At 47.2% G+C, this 21227-nt stretch overlaps 1 protein-coding gene and 1 pseudogene across 1 annotated transcript; one reads left to right on the plus strand and one right to left on the minus strand.

Annotated features, from left to right (window-relative positions):
• Positions 1-304: 304 nt before the first annotated feature.
• On the plus strand, positions 305-812 carry LOC129080240 (ferritin light chain-like; annotated as a pseudogene).
• A 3101-nt stretch (positions 813-3913) lies between these two features.
• Positions 3914-21071, minus strand: CUNH17orf67 (chromosome unknown C17orf67 homolog). Its single transcript, XM_054585536.1, has 4 exons — positions 21017-21071; positions 20083-20183; positions 6174-6311; positions 3914-3953 (listed from the first exon to the last, which is right to left on the minus strand). The coding sequence occupies exons 1-3, from the start codon at positions 21069-21071 to the stop codon at positions 6195-6197; spliced, it is 273 nt and encodes a 90-aa protein (XP_054441511.1). The 3' UTR covers positions 3914-3953; positions 6174-6194.
• Positions 21072-21227: the final 156 nt, after the last annotated feature.

Here is a 21227-nt window from a genome sequence, read left to right on the forward strand (position 1 = left end):
TTGTTGACCAAAATGTGGTGTATCCATATAATGGAATATTAGCCATAAAAAAAGAATGAAGTATGATACATTCTACAAGATGGATGACTCTTTAAAACATATGCTAGCAGTGCCCTGGGCGGGTCCCTGGATCTGTCTCTTGCTTCCACAATGTTTAGACACAATAGACCCAGGGATAACCTTTCTTCCAGCGTCCAACCACCCTCTAATCTCTTTTCCAGTCACCATCTTTGGAACCACCCCATCTGTCAGCCTTCAAGACCAGCCAACACCATTTTCTTTGACCTTAACTCCTCATTGCCAAATGACCATGGGCTCCCAAATGCATCAGAATTATTCCACCAAGATGGAGGCCTAGGCGACAGGCATCTGCGGGCCTCCGACACCTACCTCTACTTCGGCCGGGACAGCGTGGCTCTGGAGAGCGTGGGCCACTTCTTCTGCGAGTTGGCCAAGGAGAAGGGAGAGGGAGCCGAGCGTCTCTTCAAGATGCAAAGCCAGCACTGGGGCTTTGTTCTCTTCCAGGATGTGCTGAAGCCACCCCACAGTAAGTGGGGTGAGGCTCAGGACATCATGGGAGCCACCATGGCCCTGGAGAAGAACGTGAACCAGCCCTTTGGGGTCCGCATGCCCTGGGTTCTACCCACACAGACCCTCCTCTCTATGACTTCCTGGAGAACCACTTCCTGGATGAAGAGGTGAAACTCATCAAGAAGATGGGCGACCACTTGACTCACCTCTGCAGGCTGGCCAGGCCCCGGGTGCGGCTGGGTGAGTATCTCTTTGAAAGGCTCACCCTCAAGCACAACTAGCAACCTCTGGATACCAGAGGCCTTTGAAGAGACCCCTTCTGCATTCCCCTGGTGTTTGGCTCTTGCCTGAGCCTCTCCCAAAACCCACTAGGCATCTTTTTAAGCACCCCAAAGCCCTCTCCCATGCATTGGATCAAATGGAAACAGTAAAGCTTTTTGCAGGAAAAAAAAAAAAAAAAAAGACCCTCAATAAAAGAAGCAGGACACAAAAGACCACCTATTGTGTCATCCAGTTACACTAATGTCCATAATAGGCAAACCCATATAGAGAGAAAGCAGGCTAGTGATTGCCAGGGGCTGGAAGGGAGAAATTAGAGGTTTCATTGGGGGGCAATGAAATGTTCGGAACTAGGTAGTGGTGACGGTTACCCAACAGTCAGGTAGTACTTAACAACAGTATCCACATTCTGAGAAACACATCGTTAGACAATTCATCGTTGTGTGAACATCATAGGGTGTACTTAACAAACCATAGATGGTATAGCCTACTACTGTAATTGTATGTGCTGCACTTGTATAGGACTCGTAGTGTCGTAAGTTTGTCTGCACCAGCAGCACCACAGACACATGAGTAATGCATTGTTACCCTATGATCTTAAGACGGCTATGATGCTATGATGTCACAGGACTATAGGAACTTTTTAGCTCATTATAATCTTGTGCCCCCACCATTATGTGTGTGGTCTGTCACTGATCGAAATATCATAATTAGCACTTGACTGTACTGAATTCCACTAAATTCTATACTTTAAAATTTGAAGTCATGAATTTTGTTATATAAATTTTACAACTTTAAAAAAAAATCAGCCTTGTCCATCTTGCTCATCTCTGGATCTCTGGGTTCTTAGGACCTGGAACAGTAGGAGGCACACAGTAGATGCTAACACCATATTTGTTGGGGAAGTGAATAGATTGGGCCAGAACCCAGGCTGCTCAACTCTGCCTTGAGTTTTTCCACAATGCCAGGTAGCTCCAGGAAGCTGTCGCCCAGTGTCTCTCAAACTCTCAAGTGCCTCAGCATCGCCTGGAGGGCTCACTGAAGCACAGCTTGCTGGACCGCAGCTCCGGAGTTCCTAATTCAGAAGGTCTAAGCAGGGCCTGCTAATTTGCATGGCCAGCAAGCTCCCTGCTGGCCCCAGGTGACTGCTGTTATCTATTAAACCGCCAGAGAAGAGAAGAACCTGAACAGGACAAGGATAGAGAAAAGGCAGGGCCCGCATTTAATTAAATGAGAAAAAGAGAGATTTGAACCACCTGAAAACTGAACCACACAAAAATTGAGTTGTCAAATTTAATTTAATTTTATTTCTTTTTCTTGGAATGGGTCTGGCACACAACTAATGCCCCCATGAGGTGAGACCGCAATGGTGTCAGTGAAGACACATCCAGAGCCCTTGAAACACAGTTGAACAAACCACTTAATTGAAAGCAGAAGGACTTTCGGTTTAGGACACAGGTGCAGAGCATTTGAGGGGCCCAGAACATGAGGACCTCCCTGGGCTCCAATCCCAGCTCCTCTACCTACCAGCTGCATGAACTTGAATGAACTGCCCGTGGTAGACAGAATAATGCCCCCTTCCAAAAGACACCCACAGCCCAATCCCTGGAACCTATAAATATGTTCTCTTACATGGTAGAGGAAATTAAGGTTGCAGGTGGAATTAAAGTTGCTAATCAACTGACTTGCAGACAGAGAGATTGGCCTGGCTTATCTGAATGGGCCCAATGTAATCACAAAGGTTTACAAAGAGGGGAGAAGGTGGCAGAAGAGACCATCAGAGTGAGACATGATCTGAGGACTCAACCCGACATGGCTGGCTTTGAAGATGGGGGAAAGGGGGCACAAGCTGAGAATTCGGAAAGCCTCTAGGAGCTGGAAAAGGCAAGGAAACAGATTCACCCCAGAACCTCCAGAGAGGAACACAGCCCTACCAACAGCCTGATTTTAGCTCAATGCAACTCATGTTGGATTTCTGACCTCCAGAATGTAAGATAATAAATTCGTGTTGCTGTAAGCTGCTAAGTTTCCAATAATTTGTTATAGCCCAGATAGAAAACTGGTACACTGTCTAAATTCTGTAAACCTCAGATTCCCCACCTATAAAGTGAGCATAATGACCACAGCTACCGCACAGTATAGGTGCAATGATTATATTTACTGTACGTAAAAAATCCTAGCACAGGGTTTGGCTCAGAGTGCACATAAAATAAATATTGGTATCATCATTGTTGAGAAGTTCCGTAACTTCCTCCTGGACAAACCCACCTGGGCTCCCTTGGGACAGGCGCTCCCCCTGTTGCTCAGGAGGTATGAGCATCTCTTCTTACCTTTTTTTGAGGACGCCAGATTCTCCCTAAGACCCTTCCTCTTACCCTCCCTTACCCTCCCATTTCTGCTTTCGTTGGTCTTGGATAGCCCAGCCTTTGATTCTGGGGGTTGTGGGCAGGTGAGGCGCCCTGGGGATCCAGGGGCTGCCGCCCACCTTCCTTGGCCGGAAGCCCAGTGTGGGCACCTGGTAGCAAGTCATGGCTCTGTTTCCAGAGCTGACCTGGCATAAGTCATCTCTTTACCAAAAAAAAAAAAAAAAATTGCCTCTCATGAAAAATTGCTGGGTGTTTGTATTTTCACACATCTATTCCCAGAACAGTGAGTTTTCTGATTCTGGACTCACAAAGGTAAACAATGGGGGGATCACTACTTCTCCTCATGGAGGGAAAGGAAAGGAGACACCACAGGAAGCAGGTTGAACACTAATGTTTACTGCAGCAGAAACGAAGGGAAGCAGAAGATGACCAAAACCCTCCACAGCCCCAGGTGGTACAGATAGCCTGTCCCCATGCTCTGGAAGTCCAGTTCCATCAGCCGCGGGCGAGATTCCCGTTCCGCCCACCCTTCCAGCCTGATAGGAAGACCATGGTGGGGAGGGGCAGTCTGTGCTTTAAGCTATTGGTTTCAGTGAGTTATGCAGGTTAGTAAAATGAAGCAGCACATACATTCGCCGGCAATCCCCAAGGCAACCTTTGCCATGGCCACAGTTCGAAAGGTCTGAAGACATCCAATTCCGCAGCTGAAAAAATAAGTGAAAGAGGACCTTCATCCTGTCTCAGCATTACCCAGGCCCATGCTCATCAAAGGGCTTTCTGGAAAAGAGAGAGAAAATTATGTTAACATGAGGTTACGTTAAAAAAAAAAAAAAAAAAAAAAAAGGAGCAGGGGAGAGAAGCCGGGGAGGAGACAGCGGAGACTGAGGAGGAGGAGGAGGAGAGGGAGGAAACAGCCACTGAGCTGCCACTTCCTGAGCATATCCTATGATGTACCAGGGCAGCGCTGTTTTCCATGCATTGACTTCTTTTTATTCTCACCCAAGGACAATTTTCCATTTCTTTCTTTTCTTTCTTTTCCAAGAGAGATTGGAAGGGAGAGAAATAAACATCTACTCAAGAGAGTTGCCTCCCATATGCACCTGGTTGACAACCATATGCATATGGTTGCCTCCCATATACACCTGGACCGGGGAATAAACCTGCAACCTAGGCATGTACCCTGACCGGGAATCGAACCTGCAACCTTTTGGTTATAGAAGAACACTCCAACCAACTGAGCTACACTGGCCAGGGCCCATGCATTGACTTTTTTAATGCTCAGAACCAGCACAGGAGGAAGGAGCTCTCGCTATTCTCATTTTACAGATGAGGAGACTGGGAGAGACGTTGGGCCATTTTTCCCAAGTAGAGTCATGATCTGAATGCTTTCAGACTCCCATTTCCAAGATGACATGTCCCTCCAGCTTCCTTGTTTTTGTGCAAGTGGAGCTGTTTGGAGTAAGCCCTCTGTGGAATCCTGTGTTTTCCAGGACCCACCCCACCCCACCCCCAGCTCAACAGCATGGCCTATACTGCCCGGAGGCAAAGGCCTCAGTCGCCCTTTGGAGGGTGCTGCCCCGGGGCTCATTCACCCCCGACACCTCGCCTCTTGCCTGGCCTGCACCATGGTAAGACGCGCCTCCAGTCAGCGAGGCATTTGCTATGCGCCGGGCTCCATAGATACCACCATTGCCCCAGTTTAGAAATGAGGAAATGGAGACTCAGAGAGGGTAGGTGACTTGCCTAAGGCCACACAGAGCACGAACACAGCGAGCTGAACCCAAGTCTAACCGAATCCAGAGTCTGAGCTCCTAACTACTCCACAGCTCCATTTTCTGAAGAAGCCAAGCAAGGACTTTCAGCGCAGGAGACCAAGGTCCCCGGTGCAAGGGGGACGGCAAGCTCTGACCTAGAACAGGCTCCAGAGGCTGGAAGTCCTCAGAGGACTGTAGTCCCCACCCCCACACACACACACACACACACACACACACACACACACACACACACACACTCACAGAGGACCCTGCGGTACCGTCCACATAAAGGGTTTGGAACTGGAGCGGTTCCAATGACCACTCCAATGACCGCCTAGAACGAATTTGTAACTTAATCAGGCTCAGGTAACGCCTCTATAAAATGCATGCCTAGTCATGACACCGGTGCCTCAAGAGGCTCAAATGAGAGAACTTAGGTGAAAGCACCCTGAAAATTACGAAGAGCGGTAGTCTAAAGGGAGTGTTCCTGTGTTGATTTACAGTAGCACAAAAAAAAAAAAAAAAAAAGCAAGGACATTCGATTTCTCTTAACCAGGGATGACAAACTGCCGCATTCTATCCTGTCCTGCTTCCTCCATACAAGTGACAAAGGAGGACTGATATTCACTAGGCTTAGCCTCTGAAGGGATTTGCTACTTTATGTAATAGGATTTGGAAAGGGGGAGGGAAGACTCCAACGGCCTCCTCCTGTAGGAATGGGGGAGGGGAAGCACGCACGCGTGCTGAGAATGCTGAACAGTCCTGTTGGGGGACTGAAAGACTAAACCCAGAGGAAAAGGAAGAGGATGAGGCATGTCCCCAGCCTGGAGGGCTCTGGGAAGGCAGTAAAGAAGTCACTGCACCTGGTGACCGTGGTGAGGTTTGGGATGGATGAGCCCATGGCTGTTCACCCAACCTGAACAGACCCAAGTCTCAACAAGGTACACTTGTCCAGATCTGTATTCCAGAGTGACCTTTTCTAGACAGCAAATAGGCTCACGTTCCTCCCCTACCGGGGATCTCTTAGTGAGTCATCGGGGGCCAGGCTCCCCTGTGCGTCCCCCCGGGCCCCTCGCAGCCTGGCTGCCACTTATCTCTTCTGTCCTGCTCTCTCCTCCCCACAACCTTTATCCAGCTAACTAGCTGTCTCCCCCATCGCCGCGTTCTAGAGGGCCTCTGGGCCCACGCACATGCTGTCCACCGCCATCCCCCTAAATCAGAAGGCCTGGAGGAAGGAACGTACCGGAGGCTGGTCCTGAGCCCCTTACACGGGATGGACCAAGTTCCTGTCACAGTGGGGCTTGCAGTGAGGGTTCAGCCAGTGCTCCAGGAACTGCTCCTCGGCCCGGCGCTCCAGACGGAGCAGGTGGTGCATGTACTCCTGGCAAAACAAACCCACAGAGAAGAGAGGCTTTTCCATGGTGACGGCGAGCTGCTGAGGCGTGGTACGGCTGTGGTTCTGAAACAGGACGCCCCAGACCAAGGGAGGAGAAACCACCGTGTCCATGCCTCTCTGTGGAGCCCAGTCTGACAGACCCACTCAGTGGGCACAATAAAGAAATCTGACAACCCTAAGTGCTGAGCTGGGCGTGTGTCCATAGGGATGTAACGGGGGCCAACCACTTTGGAAAACAATTGGTTGCCTGAGATGCAGAAAACTTACTCTGCGTTTATACCCTAGAGCAGTGTCCCTCCCTAGAGCAGTGTCCCTCCTCCAACTATGTCATCAGAACCACCTGGAGGGTTTGAGACAGCACAGATTGCTGGCCTCCACCCCCAGAGTTTCTGATTCAGTGGGTCTGGGATAGGGCTCCGGAATTTGCATTTCTAGCAAGTTCCGAGCCAATGCTGCTGTTCACTTTGAGAACAGAGTAACTCTCAAATCAAGAGATGTGGAGAAGGTTATACATAGCAGCAATAAATCTATAGTGGCAAAACACTAGAACCATGCCCAATATCATTGTCAGAAGAATGGATAAATTATAGTAGGGTTATACCGTGGAATATTATACAGCTGTGAACATAAGTGAATTACTGCTACATGAAACAGCATAGGCAAGTCTTAGAAATAGCATATTGAATAAAAACAGCAAGTCCAAGAAGACATTTATAGTGTGGCACAATTTTTATAAAGTTTAAAACAGGCACAACTAATAATATATTAGTTATGCATTTAGTATAAAATCATCCTTTCTGAAAGGCAAGTAATATGTATAAGAAAGCTTAAGTTGCTATACTATTATCAAATAAAATAGACTTTAAAACCTCTCCAAAAAAACTTTTTACTAGAGATTGAGGGGCATTTTGTTAAAACAGACCGGTACTTCCTTAGAATGTTAGACATTGGGTCACCATACGACCCAGAAACTGTATATCCAAGAGGAAACTTATAACCACAGAAAAACTTGAACACATACAGTCATAGAAGCATTCTTCATCAAAAAGTAGAAACCACCCAAATGTCCATCATGAATAAATGGGTGAATAAAATGTGATATGTCCACAAAATGGAATATTATTTGGTCATAAAAAGGAATGACGTACTGATCCAGTCCACAACATGGATGAACCTTGAAAACATTATGCTGAGTGAAAGAAGCCAGCCACAAAGAACCACGTATTGTATGACTCCATTTCTATGAAACATGGCCGCCTTACAGGCTGACATGTCACCACAGAAAAAGCAGCTGGGTGTCCGTTGCTGCCCATCTCTGGGAGCAGCTTCTCTATCTACTCAAGGACCCAAACCAAAACACAGACCATCATCCCTCACCCTCAGCCTGTCTTTGCATGTGACATTTTGCTTTCCCACCAGCAGTGAATGAGAGTTCCCACTGCTCCACATTCATGCCAGGATTTGATGTGGTCAGTGTTCCGGGCTTAAAGCGTTCCAGTAGGCGTGTGGTAGCATCTCACTGTTGTTTTAATTTGCCTTTCCCCAGTGGCTGGCGATGTGCAGCATCTTTTTTACATGCCTGCCTGCCATCCGCTGATCTTCTTCGGTGAGGTGTCTGTTTAGGTCTTTTACCAGGGTGAGTTTTTAAAATACTAAAAATGAAAATGGCTTTGTTGGTTTTATTTCTATTACAACAGTGATACATATTACCATCTTGAAGTTATGTAAAATAAAGAAGTGAAAAATCCCTCTTCCTTTTTGTCTGTATCTTTATCCTATTGCCATTTAAAAAAAAAAAAAAAAAAAAAGTTGCTTCCCTGCTTAAAAATACTTGAATGGCTCCTGCTCGGCTCAGGACAAAGTTCTAATTCTTTAATGTGGTTTGTGAGACTGTCCCTAAACCGGCCTCAGCCACCTCCTGAGCCTCGTCTCTCACCAGCAACTCACAAGAGCTTTGCTCCCCACCGTTCCCTGAAGAGGCCGTGCTTGCTCGTCTGAGTTTATGCTCTTCTCTCTGCCTGGAACTCTCCTCTGCCTTCTCTTTTTCCTGTCTCACTCCAGCTTGACTTTTCAGGCCTCCATTTAGATGTTTCTTCCTCCAGGAAGCCTTCTCAGATTCCCTGTGACCCCAGAGCACCCTGGACTTCCCCTGGCATCACCCTGGCCACTCTGCTTAGCAGTGACTTCTACCTGACTGAGAGGAGGGACTTGACTGGCCCTCATCACATATATTAGTGGGTGGGCTCCAATACTAGCATGCAAGCTTGATGGTTTTTTCCCCAAAAGAGCGTAGATGGAGATAGGAATAATTTTTAACTTGGAGGATATGTGTTGCTGGCATGCCCTTGAAGAAAATCTGGGTGCTGTAATTATGAGATACAAACCATTGCAAAGTATGCATGAAACAGATCTCGATAGACATATTTAGGTAACCCTAAGAAGCAGGCTATTAATCAGAGAAGTGGTGTCTCACCTTGGGAGAGAATAGTCACATTTGGTAATATTTGTAAAAGATTAAGTTATTTTGGTGTGTATAGATATCATAAAAATCGTAAATCATGAAAACCTTTCTATGGTGATAAAGTTTGAATAAAGACTCCAGTTTAGAAATTTAAATTTTTTAAGTGTCTAGAAAATCCTCTAGGAATTCTGCATTCTATATTAAGTATAGCTATTTTTAACATTTTTAATGACTGCAAAAGAATGAATTAGGAGGTATCCAATTTTCCTGAATTTTTTCTCTTTTCCCCTAGGGCCCATGCAGTTTGAATTTGTTTTGATTATCATTGTTGTTGTTTTTCTTTAAACTCATCAAAATGCACCCCGAGGCCTGGGCAGGGCGTCTCCGGGGCAGCTGAGGCAGGGGTGGACGGTGAGAAGACTCCGCAAGGACCTAGCAGTGATGTCCCTGGGGGCTCGCTGGACTCTGTTGTGAGTTTTGGACTGAATCCTGCCCCATCCTGCCCTCTCTGGGGAGTGTTTGGCCAGAAGAATAGTAATTGGAAGGAACGGGAAGACAATGTGGAGCCTTATTAATAAGAAACAAAGACTTCCTCGCACGAAGCTTTACTTATTCAACTGTTCCTTGTAAGCAGTACGCTGAAGGAACCCATGTTGCCAGGAAGCATGGTGGAAAGGCTAAGAGGTCTGGGTCAGAGTCTGGTTCAAAGCCAGACCCTGCTGATATTGCTCTACTACAGTCTCAGTTGGTCCATCTGCAAAATGGGGGTGACACTAACACTTATTTCATTGGATTGCTAGGATTCAATGAAATGATACAAATAAAGTTCTGTGCCAGACCCTGGCCAGGTAGCTCAGGTGGCTGGAGTGTCATCCCTATGCTCCAAGTCTGCAAGTTCAATCCTCTGTCAGGGCACATACAAGTACCAACCAATGAATGCATAAAATAAGTACAACAACAAATTGATGTCTCTCTCTCTCTCTCTCTCCCCCTACCCTTTTCTCTCTCTCACTCAAATCAATAAATAAATAAGTAAAATTTAGAAAGACCTTAGCATGTCTTAAGGTTGTGCATTGAACATCTCTCCCATGAACTAATCCACAGGAAATTTTCAATAAATGCCTGTTGAACAAAAGACTAAGCAGCAGGCCTCAACGTGTGGTCTGCCCTCTCCTTGGGGGTCCATGAGATCAAAACTATTTTTAGGGTAATACTAAAACATCAGTTGCCTTCTGAGTGTGTACACTGATGGATAAAACTGCTGCCCTAGCAGAAGCCAGGGCAGTGGGCCAACCATCCTACTAGTTACTGCAGCCTTCACCATCACAGACTCACAGGTTAAAACACATAAATAAATATAAAATGTTCTTCAAATGTCAGTTTCACTGACGGACACCCCGGCAAACCAAGCCAAAACAACACGGCAGGAAGCGTGCCGGCTGCGGGAGTGAGCACAACGGTGTTCTTGAGGAAAAGCACTAGGGCGGGGGCTGGCGTGAAGGAGTGAACTAGCTGTTTTATGCGTGCGTCGAGCAAACATCCTCCCAAAAACAAAGAAGGTGAGCTTGTCCCTTCAAGGAAAACAACAGACTGCACTTGTCACATAACGATAAAAAGTCAGGCTTCCCAGGGGAACTCAGAATTCCAGAAAAGTTGTATTTACTCCCACAAGCCTGAAAACTTTTCGATACTTAAAGACTTTGCTGACGAGGTGGTGATGTTAACAAATGTCACCACTGACATACCGCATTTATATACCCGTTATAAGCATATGCTCATGGCATTCTTACTCATTTAATCCCTGTCCCACTCAGCCAACATCCAGCTGTCTTTTTGGTGATAGCGACCAAGGTATACCTGGTGCTTGGCACATCACAAGACTTCAATAAAACTCACGGACAAAATACACAAATGAGTGAATGAATAAATGAATTGACTGTTCTTTCTCCATAACCTTACCAAATCCTCCTTGGAAGGTTCCCCAACATCTGTGTCAATCTGCCCATTATAATGGCCAAGTCCAAATGTACATATGTATTGCACACTCCTAAGCCACTGAAATCATAGTTGCAGAAAAACAACTAAAATGCACAGAGAGAGAGAGAGAGAGAAAGAAACAAGCACTGGTTTCCATGACATTTCACTATTTATTTCAAATGTTAGGAAAATAAATATGCCACAAAGGCCTACAAGCAATCATTAGTCAAAGATGAAAAGCCAAACTGCAAATCTGCTGAAAACCACAAATTCAACAATTGTGTTGGCTGAGTTAGAAATGACCCAGCATTAATGATAATCTCAAATGTTCCTGGATCAAGAAAGAAGAGCTGGATGGAAAATAAAGTTTAATTTTTTTAGATTCCTTTCGTCAAGGGGGAAAAAATTGAAAACACAACAAAAACCAATATCCGTGTTCCATGTTCAATGCCGAGAGTAATAATGGAAGTAAATAATTTCTCAGTAATTAGAGCAGAAATTGGAAGTGCTCCTTTCTGATGGCATCGGAGTGGAGTAACAGTAAAATGAAATGCCCACCAGAACCTGACCTAAGCTGAGAATCATAAACTGGAGAGCTTATCTATCAAAGAGGGAACTTTTCACAAGAAGGCAAAATCCTTGCAGGGACATTTGCATGGAATAAAACATCCACCAACATCTGGAGGGATTATTTTGCTCATTAGTGAAAGCAAGGTGATCACACAGGCAGAAGGGTGGCTCTGAAGCTAACTGTACCGGGACCCTGGAGAGCTTAGCCCTCAAAGAAGGCAGAGCAGTGATGGGCACGATTTACATCTCAGTCGCTCCACACTCGTCTTTGAGAGCATGGAGAACACAAGGGTAATGGAATTACTACGTACATTTGTCAAGCGGCTAAACATGAAAGCATATTTTACAAAGACTACTTACAATAAAGCTAATATGATTTATACTTTCCCAATAAGAGCATTCCTCAAAGGCAGGCAGGCCAAAGTGGAAAGCATATTCCCGGGACACACAAGCGCTTACGAAAGACATAATTTTAGCTGGGATGTCATCTTTTTGAAGAATTTCCATGCTTCACCCCAGCAGTTGGCCAATAATTTCTTTCCTAAAATTTGAGACAATTAAGAAAAATTTAATGAATTTAAGGGAAGCAATAGGAAAGATTCCTATGCAACAATCTCCAGGTATTGCAGCAGAGTTATGTCTTGTCAAATGTCTCCGCTGAGAGAAGAAAGGAATGGAAATGAGTATAATGAGCATTTAGTAAATGTCAAGGACTGTGCTTGTGGCTGGGGACCCAGAAGTGAAAGAAACAGTCCTTATGCTCAAGTAGTTTAGAGCAGTCTAGTGGGGAGATAGAGGGTTTTGTTGTGTTGTGTTTGTTTGTTTGTTTAAGTCAAAAATAGCAAGCTTGTGCTGGGAGCACGATGCAGGAGGGATGCTCTGTCTAATTCATGGTGATAGGGCAGGGGCATCAAGAGCAGAAGGGACAGGCAGAAAGGCAGGTGCTGTAAGAGAAGAACCCCACACACACCATCATCCCAGACAACCTGCTTCTTCTCATAGGTTTCTAATGCCAGTGAATAGCCCCAAGGTGTCCATACAGACGCCTCCTGCTTGGTCCCCATCCCTCCCTCGGGAAGCCCAGTCATCCCTCCCCAGAAGTGGCCAGCTGGCCTCCCATTTAAGGCACCATGATCATGCTCCTGTCCTAAGGTTTTACCTGAGAACCTCCACTCAAACGCCCTCTTGGAGGACAAGAGAATAAATTGGCGGGGGGCGGGGGGGGGGGCGTTTAACCTTTTGGAAAGCAATCGGATGATAAACACCAAAAGCTTTTAAATTATTCATATCCTTGGATCCAGTCATTTGTTTTCAGGAATTATATCCTTAGCATAGAACTAAAAATATCAAAAGAGCTTTAGAACAAAAATGTCCAGAGTGTTGTTTATAATAGAAAAGTAGTGGAAATGCTCCAACTACCTAACAAATGAGGGTAATTCAGTATCATTATGGTATAAAGGGTTTGTAATAATAGGAGGAAGTGTGTATGTTATAATATCAAGAGAAAAGTCAGGATACAAAATGGTAGCATCTGAGCATACTTTTTAAATATGATACACACAAAGACTAGACAGAAATACACCAGAAATGGCAAGGCTGTCTGTCTCCGAGGGGAAGGAGTAAGTTTACACCGGATTTTCTTTTCTTCTTTTGATTCTTTCTTGGTTTCCAATTTTTCTACAATAAGTACAGATGGCTTAAATTTTAATACATGAACACATTATTGTTGTTTAAAATTTAAACATTGAACATAGAGTTCCCTAGATCACCCCCTGCAATCCTAGTGTCCCCAATGTGATGACACAGTAATACTCAACTGATTATATTTCTAGACTTTCTTCTAGACATGCATATCCATATAGATGTACCTATTAAATATGTAGTATTGTTTTGTGAGTATTAGGAGGTTTGGGTCGATCAGGGGAAAAAGAGAAGGTAACACTGAGAGTGCAGAGGACGGCAGCAGGCAGAACTAATGGAGAAAGGAATTGCAAGCAAAGGGAATCATTGGCGAAAAGATGCTGAGACCAGAGACCGAAGAGGCAGAGACCCTAGAGAAACTGGCCTAGTTGAAACGCAGTCAGGAGTCCTGGGTAGCTGGAGCGCAACAGCCTTAGAGGAGCAGCAGGAAATGGGGCAGAGGGAAGGCTCAAGGCAGATTAGTCTCCCAGGCCAACATTTGGCCTTCAACCTACAAGCAGCGAGGAGCCACAGAGGTTTCTATTTTGTTATATTTGAAAAATAATCTATTAAGCTGCTGCTTTTTAAAAAACAAGACGAATGAGAGCCCTGGCCCGGGTGGCTCAGTCAGCGGGAGCACCAGCCTGTAATTGAGAGGTCGCTGGTTTGATTCCTGATCAGGGCACATGCCCAGGTTGTGGGCTCGATCCCCAGAGGGGGCACTTGTCGGAGACAGCTGATCAGTGTTTCTCTCTCTCTCTTTCCCTCTCTCTCTCTCACCCCTTCCCCCTCCCTAATGAAAATAAAATAAACCTTTGAAACGTCTTTTTAAAAAAGAAGAAGAATGAGAGCTGACATTATTACTAAATATCCGGCACCATGCTCAGCACTTTGCATGCATTCTCTCACAATACGCCTAGGAGATGGGTTTTATTATCATATCCCATTTTATAGATGAGAAAACTGAGACTTAAGAGAGTTCAAGCAACTTGGCCAAGATGTGATAGCCAGGAAATAGAGAGCTGAGATTCAGACCCAGCAATCTGCTACCTTGATCTTAACCCCTTTCCTCTGTTGCTTTTGTGACAATTATACATAAAAATGGAGCCCTGACCAGTGCGGCTCCTTGGGTTGGGCATCATCTCACGAAGCGAAAGGCCGCCAGTTTGATTCTGAGTCAGGACACAAGTCTGCCACGCGGGTTCTGTGCTGGTCAGACACGTACAAGAGCCAGCTCATTGGTATTTCTCTCTCCCATTGATATTTCTCTCCCTCCCTTCCCTTCTCTCTAAAAATAAATAAATAAAATATCTTTTAAATAAGTAAATAAAAGTGGAGTGTACCGCGTTGAATAATGCCCCCCTAAAATTCATGTCTGCCTAGAACCTGTGAATGTGACCTTATTTTTAAATAGGGTCTTGCAGATATAAAGTTAAGATGAGGTCGTACTGGATTCAGATGGGCCCTAAATCCAATGACTGCTATCCTTAGAAGGAAATAGAGACACAGGAACACGCAGGGAAGAAGGCCATGTGAAGACAGCTGCAGAGATTGGAGTGATACAGCCACAAGCCCAGAAATAGCAAAGATTGCCACCAACCACCAGAAGCTACGAGAGAAGCATGGAACAGACTCTCCTTCAGAGGCCCCCAAAGGAACCAGTCTTGCCAACTCTTTCTTTTATTTCAAACCTCTAGCCTCCCAAACTGTGAGAGAATAAAGTTCTGTTGTTTCAAGCACACCAGCTTGCAGTATTTTCTTCTGGCAGCCCTAGGAAACTAACACACTGAGTAACGGCACAACATACAAAGTTCAAAGTATAAGTCACCCCAAATCTTATCATTGAGAAAATATGGTCATTATTATTTGGCAACATGCCTCCATACACATAGAGAGAGGAAGAGGAGTGGATAAGGTGAGTTTTCTTTCAAAACTGTATTTCTTTCCATTTTGAAAGTTTTGCATGCAATGTTTGAGAACATCAAGTACTGGTAAGCACCTGGGGAAGTGAGCATTCTCATAGGCACTGTTGGTGGGAGCGGGTCCAGGCACTTCGGCAGTTCGGCAATTTGGCAATGGAGCAGTACCCTCTGATTCAGCGATACCTTTTCTTATCATCAAACCCAGTAAATTACGCATGTGTGCAAGGATCTTCGTCTGCAATGAAAATAACTGAAATGGCCATTGTTCCAGGAAGAACTGAATAAACTAAGTTGTAATAGTTCTTAGTCTGTTTTTGGTGCTGCTGCAATAAAATACCACAGACTGGGAGGCTTCTAAATAACAGACATTTATTTCTCACAGTTCCGGAGGCTGGAAGTCTGAGATCGCGATGCCAGCATGGGCAGGTGAGGGCCCTCTTTCGGGTCACAGAAGTCTCATTGTGTCCTCACATGGTGGAAGGGGAGAGGGATCTCTGTGGGGCCTCTTATATGAGAGCACCAATCCCATTTGCTGAGAGCTCTGCCCTCATGATCTCAGCTCCCCCAAAAGCCCCACCTCCTAAAACCATCACCTTCAGAGTTGGGATTTCAACCTATAAATTGCAGGGGGTGAGGGGACGCAAATATGCCAATCATGCCATAATACATGTAATACTGTGCTCCAGTTAAAAATGAGCTGGAATGCATCATATTGTTGCATCAAGAAAAGCAAGCTGTAACGGGGACAGAGGGAGCAGAGACCCCCAGGGCCTTGTAGGCCACTGTAGGACTATGGATTTTATTTGGTGCAAGACAGGAAGTCATTGGAAGGTTTTGAACAGGGGAGGGGGCACCTGGTGTACGTTGTTAAGAACTGACTGCGTCTGCTCTGTTGAAAACAGATGCTGAGGATCCAGACAGGAAACAGGAGTCAGGGTAAGACAGTACTGCTCAGTCCACTCTAGGGATTCTGGCGGTGGCAGTGGAGGGTGCGAGGTGGTCCGAGCCTGGATTTGGGGTCCACTCGACCGGAAGGAGGCGGTACACCTGCCGCGGTGTGGAAGGCAAGGGCAGCAGCTGTGTGAGGGTGGGATCAGGAATTCCACTAGGGGCTGTTAGGCCTGAACTGACAATTAAATGTTCCAGTGCAAACTGTCGAGTGGAGAGTTGTAACAGGAGCCAGGTGCTCACGGGAGAGGTGAGGCTGGAGACAGGAGTGGGCGGCCATCAGCGCAGAGGTGACGCATAAGCTCTCGGGACCAGGCGGTGTGGAGGACGGAGCTCTGGGATGCTAGATGTTTAAAGGACTGGCAGAGGCTAAGGATCTAGCAAAAGAGACAGAGCAGCAGAAACCACAAAGCAGGAGGAGAAGCAGGGGGTGGACGTGAGGTGTCCTGGGAGAGCGCCCACAGGAAGGAAGGGAGGGAGATCAACTGTGTCAAAACAAAGCAACCACAGACTGGCTCCTGGTCCCCAGGGCCACAGCAACAGAGGCTAAGTGGCACCTCTGCAGTTGTCTAGGACAGAACTTCTTAAACTTCAATGAGTGCCTGGATCTCAGGGATCTCGAGGCGGGGCAGCATCGCCTTCAGGGGCTGTGGGAAGGATCCCGAGGCTCCGCGAAGCCCAGAGGCCAGTCTGGGACCACATTTTAAGTCACAAGAATTTAGACCCAAACCCTGAAAATCAACATACACACAGTCAAGACTGAAGAAATGTTCAGGAGAAGCTCAGAATATGTTTTCCACCTTCTTACCTCTAAATACAAACCCAGCCCTTCCTTCTTTCCACACAGCCTCGTCTTTATCAGTTTTTCCCCAGGCAAATTTTTAGGATCTTGAGGCTTCCTTATGCCCCGGAGCACTCCACAATGTCTTCATGAACCAAAGCAGTGAGTCCTAAGGTAGAGGCCAAATCGGCAGACCTGAAACCTAGATGTCCCAGGTGGAATGTCCCGCTGGAATCCCAGTCTGCCAGGAGTGCCCCTCCCACTCCTGTGACATCTAGACCCCTGCTCCCCCAAACCTCTGAAGGTTTGGGGCCGTGTTCCTCCTGAATTCGTCTCATAGCCCATCTCTCCACCACCACAGCCTCCAGACTCGAGTGACTTCCTTCGTCGTTCGTCAGCCACCTTCACCCCACACACCTGCCATCCCTCACTCCCCCAAAGAACCACTAACACAAGGTTGCTGTGTCTAGCAGGCTTTTTCTAAGGTTTGAAGGCTGCAGAGGATAATAATGGTGCCAAGCAGGAAACAACTGCAAACTCAATGTCAGGCCTTGTCATCAAATAACTGTATCATCCACTTCCTACCCCAGGGAATGTCTCTGAGCCCTTATCCTCCCACCTGCCTTTCTCTCTCCGCCTGCCCCCCCATCCCCCATCACCCCCCCCCCACCGTGGCACCCTTCATCCTCTTCCTCCCCAGCTGCTTTTACACATCCAAAACCCCTTCTGTTTTTGTCCCCAGAGCACGTCTCCCTCTTGGTCTCCCTCCCCACCACTGCTGGGGCCTTACCTTCCTCCAGCAAGGTGCCAACAAAGTGCTCACATTCCTCTGGGTGCAAGCCGGCCCTTCCCAAACGCGGGGCACATCAGCGATGGTTCTGATAGCATTCTGTCCCTCCCACCACACAGTCAGAAAAGAAGATCCGTTGCAGGGAATCAGCCACATACATCTGGTTGAAACAGTCCAAGCCCTGAACCTGCTTCCTTAAGAAGCCTGTAATTCCACAGAAGCCAACATCTGCCAATATTTAAGCCAAGTGTCAAAATGAGAAAAGTTGCCTAACAGGTACACTTGGGGAGAGACCACTGCAAATCCTCACGCCTATTTTCTTTTTGAATCCTTAATACCTCCCCAAAGCATCATTCGTCCCCCCTCATTGGTGCCCCTCCCTCTCAAAAAAGGCTTTGTTTTGCACGGTCCCTCAGAGGGGAAAAGCAAAATGAAATAAGGCGGCTTAGTCATCTCTCGTAATTTCAAGTTGATGGTGAGCATGCGAGGCTCCGGGCTCCGCTCCCAAGGGCACGCACGGTCCCCAGAGATCACTCCCTCTGCTTATTTGTCCCAGCCCACCTGCCTGTCTCCCGGGTTCCATGGCAAGGGGGTGCAACAGTGTGCCCAAAAGCGTCACTTTCCATGCGCCGTGCACAGATGCCTGAAGGCCAGCGTCCAGAGGCTGCATCCTGTAAACCAGCTCTAATCACGTCTCTCCCTGCGCAGTCCTTTGACAGCCCCCACGGAGCACAGCATGGCGGTCAGCTCTGCTGCAACAGCCAGGGCCTTCCAGGCTGCTCTGAGAGGACCTTCTGTGGCGATTGCCCGTCATTGCCTCGCTCAGCTACCCAAGTCAATGTCGAAAATGGAAGACAGGGGGTGCAGGGGCTGGCGGGTAGAGCTGCCATAGGGGCTCATGTCCTACGGCACAGGGACCAAGGAGCCAGGGGTCTGAGGCCCCTTGATTCCTGGGAACCGCGCCTTGCTGCCTTTACCAGTTAGAGCCCCCAGGGACCCTGGAGCCAGGCATGTTGCCCACACCCATGCCTGCCCCTCCCAACCCCTTTCCCCCATGCTTGACCCCATACTCTCTGGGTTCCCCCTAAACCTCCCCGAATTCCTTCACAGCCCCTTCAGGTTCCTTTCCCTCTGCCCACCTCTGAGCACTGGTGTCCCCAGACTTCAATCCGGAGCCTCTGCTCTTCTTACTGCTTCCCAAACCATCTGTGTAAAGCCCCAGTCTGCACTCCCCTGCTTGACGAATCCCTCCGTTGTCCTCTCCTGAACACAAGGCAAAGTCTAGGGGACTGCAATCCTTCTTGGCCTTGCCCCTGGCCACTTCCCAGTGCCCTTCCTCCCTGCGCTTAGATAGTCCGGGCCACCTCTGATTTCTTCCACCAAAGAGAACAAAGCCACCGAGCTCTGAGCAAAAACCCAGGCAACTACCTGCAGCCTCTGCACCTTTCCTGGCCCCTGGTACTTAATGCTCAACAGAGGAGTTGCTGTTTGCCGAGTACTGTTTTAAGGTCCTTACTATGAATTACTTTATATTAACCTCATGAAGTAGTTGTTTTACATTGTTATATATCATTATTATTATAATGTAAGTAATAAATATGTTGTTACCCCGTTTTTTAGATGAGGGTCCCGAGGTACAGAAATGTAAGGAAACGTCCCCACGGTTACACAGTTAGAAAAGGAGGAGATTCGAACGCAGACAGTCAGGATTCTTCATGACTGTGTGATACACCATCGAAATAAAAGCCTTTGAGTGAGCGAATCAAATTATTCACATGATCCTTCAGGGAGTGAATGTAAATGCTGTTACAGATCCCTCTAGACCTCGACACGGAGACGCCTGGAAAGAGGGAGCGCCCGGGACCCAGCTGAAGGGCGCACAGGGTGAGAGACCAGGTGGGGTGCAGATGCGGCCTCCCAGGCACGCGGGCTGCGCCTGGGTCACCGTGACTCACCGTCCCCTGGCTGGGACACGAATAACAGGAATGTCATTATTCCCACCACGCGAGGGGAGGACAAGCCAGACCCGAACTGGCCTGGAGCCAGCGTGGCAGGTTCTAGTAACACCCACCAGGAATGGCAGGATAGAGGCGGGGGATGGGGGAAAGTGAGGGGGGGTGCGGCCTGCAGGTACCACAAACCCACAGGGCAGAGCTGAGGCCAAGGCCAAAATCAGAGGCACAAGGTGAGGGCAGAACCGCGCAGGCAGCAGGAGCAGAGATTCTGCCTGCCCAGAACGAGTGTCGCTGAGCAAGGGCGCTGGCCCAGCCTGCCCGGTGTCCAAGCGGAAGGGGGCGAAGGTGGGTTTGCACCAGCTACAGGCATAGCTCCCTAGCACCCCCTTCAGGGGTGACACCCAGCAGCCGACTCAGAACCTGGGGCTGCGCCATGAGCCCCACTCTTTGCACTTTAAATACTGTGTGAGCAGTAGGTGAAGGAACCTGCCCTTCAAGGGCTGGTGAGGTGTGCGTTGGTGAGAGGTTGAGGTCACCTTATGCCCGAGTCTCCAGCAGAACCTCGATCCTGCAGCGCCCCCTGGGCTGGGGCCAGCCCTCAGTCTGGATTCGTTTGGAAGGAAGATTGAGTGATTGCACTTTCCCTTTAAATAGCCTGAGCCCAGCACTCACCCGCATGGGCTCGTCGGGGAACCCGGGTTTGCTTGGCCTGTCCTGGCGCCTGGACCGCAGGAGCTGTTTGGCCTCCTTTTCCGTCACAACCGGGGAGGCCCCTGAAAAAGTCAGGACAGGGCCTGAGGGACTCTGAGGGCACTTGAGTTCACAGTGCAAGGCAAGTGATTAGCAAGTTCAATTTCAGACAAAACACAAAAGTTCTTTCACGGGGACCTGTCCCGAAGGACGTGGCATACCAGACGGCTCAGAGAGGATTTCTAAATTGTTTCTAATACGGTTACCTCAGAACCAGTCTACACAGCTTAAACATATTTACCTATTGCAATGGCCCATTCTTTTATAAGTGGGTGTTAATTCAATGTTTTTTAAATCACATTTTCTTCAGTTCTCTGGTCAATGTGTTTCCCACCCCTTAGGTTTGTTTTGTGGGGGGGGGGGGGGGGGGGGTTTAATTCCCCAGTACGTTAGATCAAGTCAAAGTTGTTATTGGAAGATACTCCATGACAAGATCAGGTTAAACTGATCAACATTACACAAGGTCCCTCAGAGAAGATCTTACAATGATAACATCACATTAAGTTTTGATAATCACACACAAACTCTAAAAAGTATCATCAAATATGTCTACCAAATGTTGGTGATCTCATATGAACTCTAAAAAAAGGTTTAGTTGAAGATTTATCAGCACTTTTGAGAGTTAGTGCTCATGTACACTGAAATAAAAAAAGAACTTTTCCCTCATCATGGCAATTCTAGAAGCCTGCTCTTAGAAAAAAATATCAAATTATTACACATACATTTATATATACTTATACAAATAACACACATCTTATTTGAAATGAAAAAAAACACATTAAAAACATAAAATAGACTTATTTCAGCTTATCATGTGAGCATAGAAGGAGGATGAGTTTTCGGAGCTCATGCTCACCCGAGAAGAGAGTCAGGAAGGCGAGGGAGAGCGCAAGCACCAGGACCGTCTTCATCCCGTCTCCTTCCTCGCCAGCCGTGGAATGATCACCCTCTCGGTGAGCCCGCCTACTTGAAGGAAGCTGCATCCAGCCCAAGGCTTGTTTACGCTTTGACTAATAGCACTTACGGTTTGATGCTAAGGACATCTGACTCTTGAGTTTTTAATATGA

Source organism: Pteronotus mesoamericanus, unplaced genomic scaffold (assembly GCF_021234165.1).
Source record: "Pteronotus mesoamericanus isolate MK-2021 breed Mesoamerican mustached bat unplaced genomic scaffold, CSHL_Meso_final contig_84, whole genome shotgun sequence".
Taxonomy (NCBI): Eukaryota; Metazoa; Chordata; class Mammalia; order Chiroptera; family Mormoopidae; genus Pteronotus; species Pteronotus mesoamericanus.

Excerpts from the sequence above, each read along its gene's own strand:
- CUNH17orf67 (XM_054585536.1), bottom strand. The coding sequence starts at position 21,071 with ATGAAGACGGTCCTGGTGCTTGCGCTCTCCCTCGCCTTCCTGACTCTC. Across the intron at positions 20,184-21,016 it reads CTTCCTGACTCTCTTCTCGG|GGGCCTCCCCGGTTGTGACG; the intron begins GTGAGCATGAGC and ends TGACTTTTTCAG. Across the intron at positions 6,312-20,082 it reads TCCCCGACGAGCCCATGCGG|GAGTACATGCACCACCTGCT; the intron begins GTGAGTGCTGGG and ends TTGTTTTGCCAG.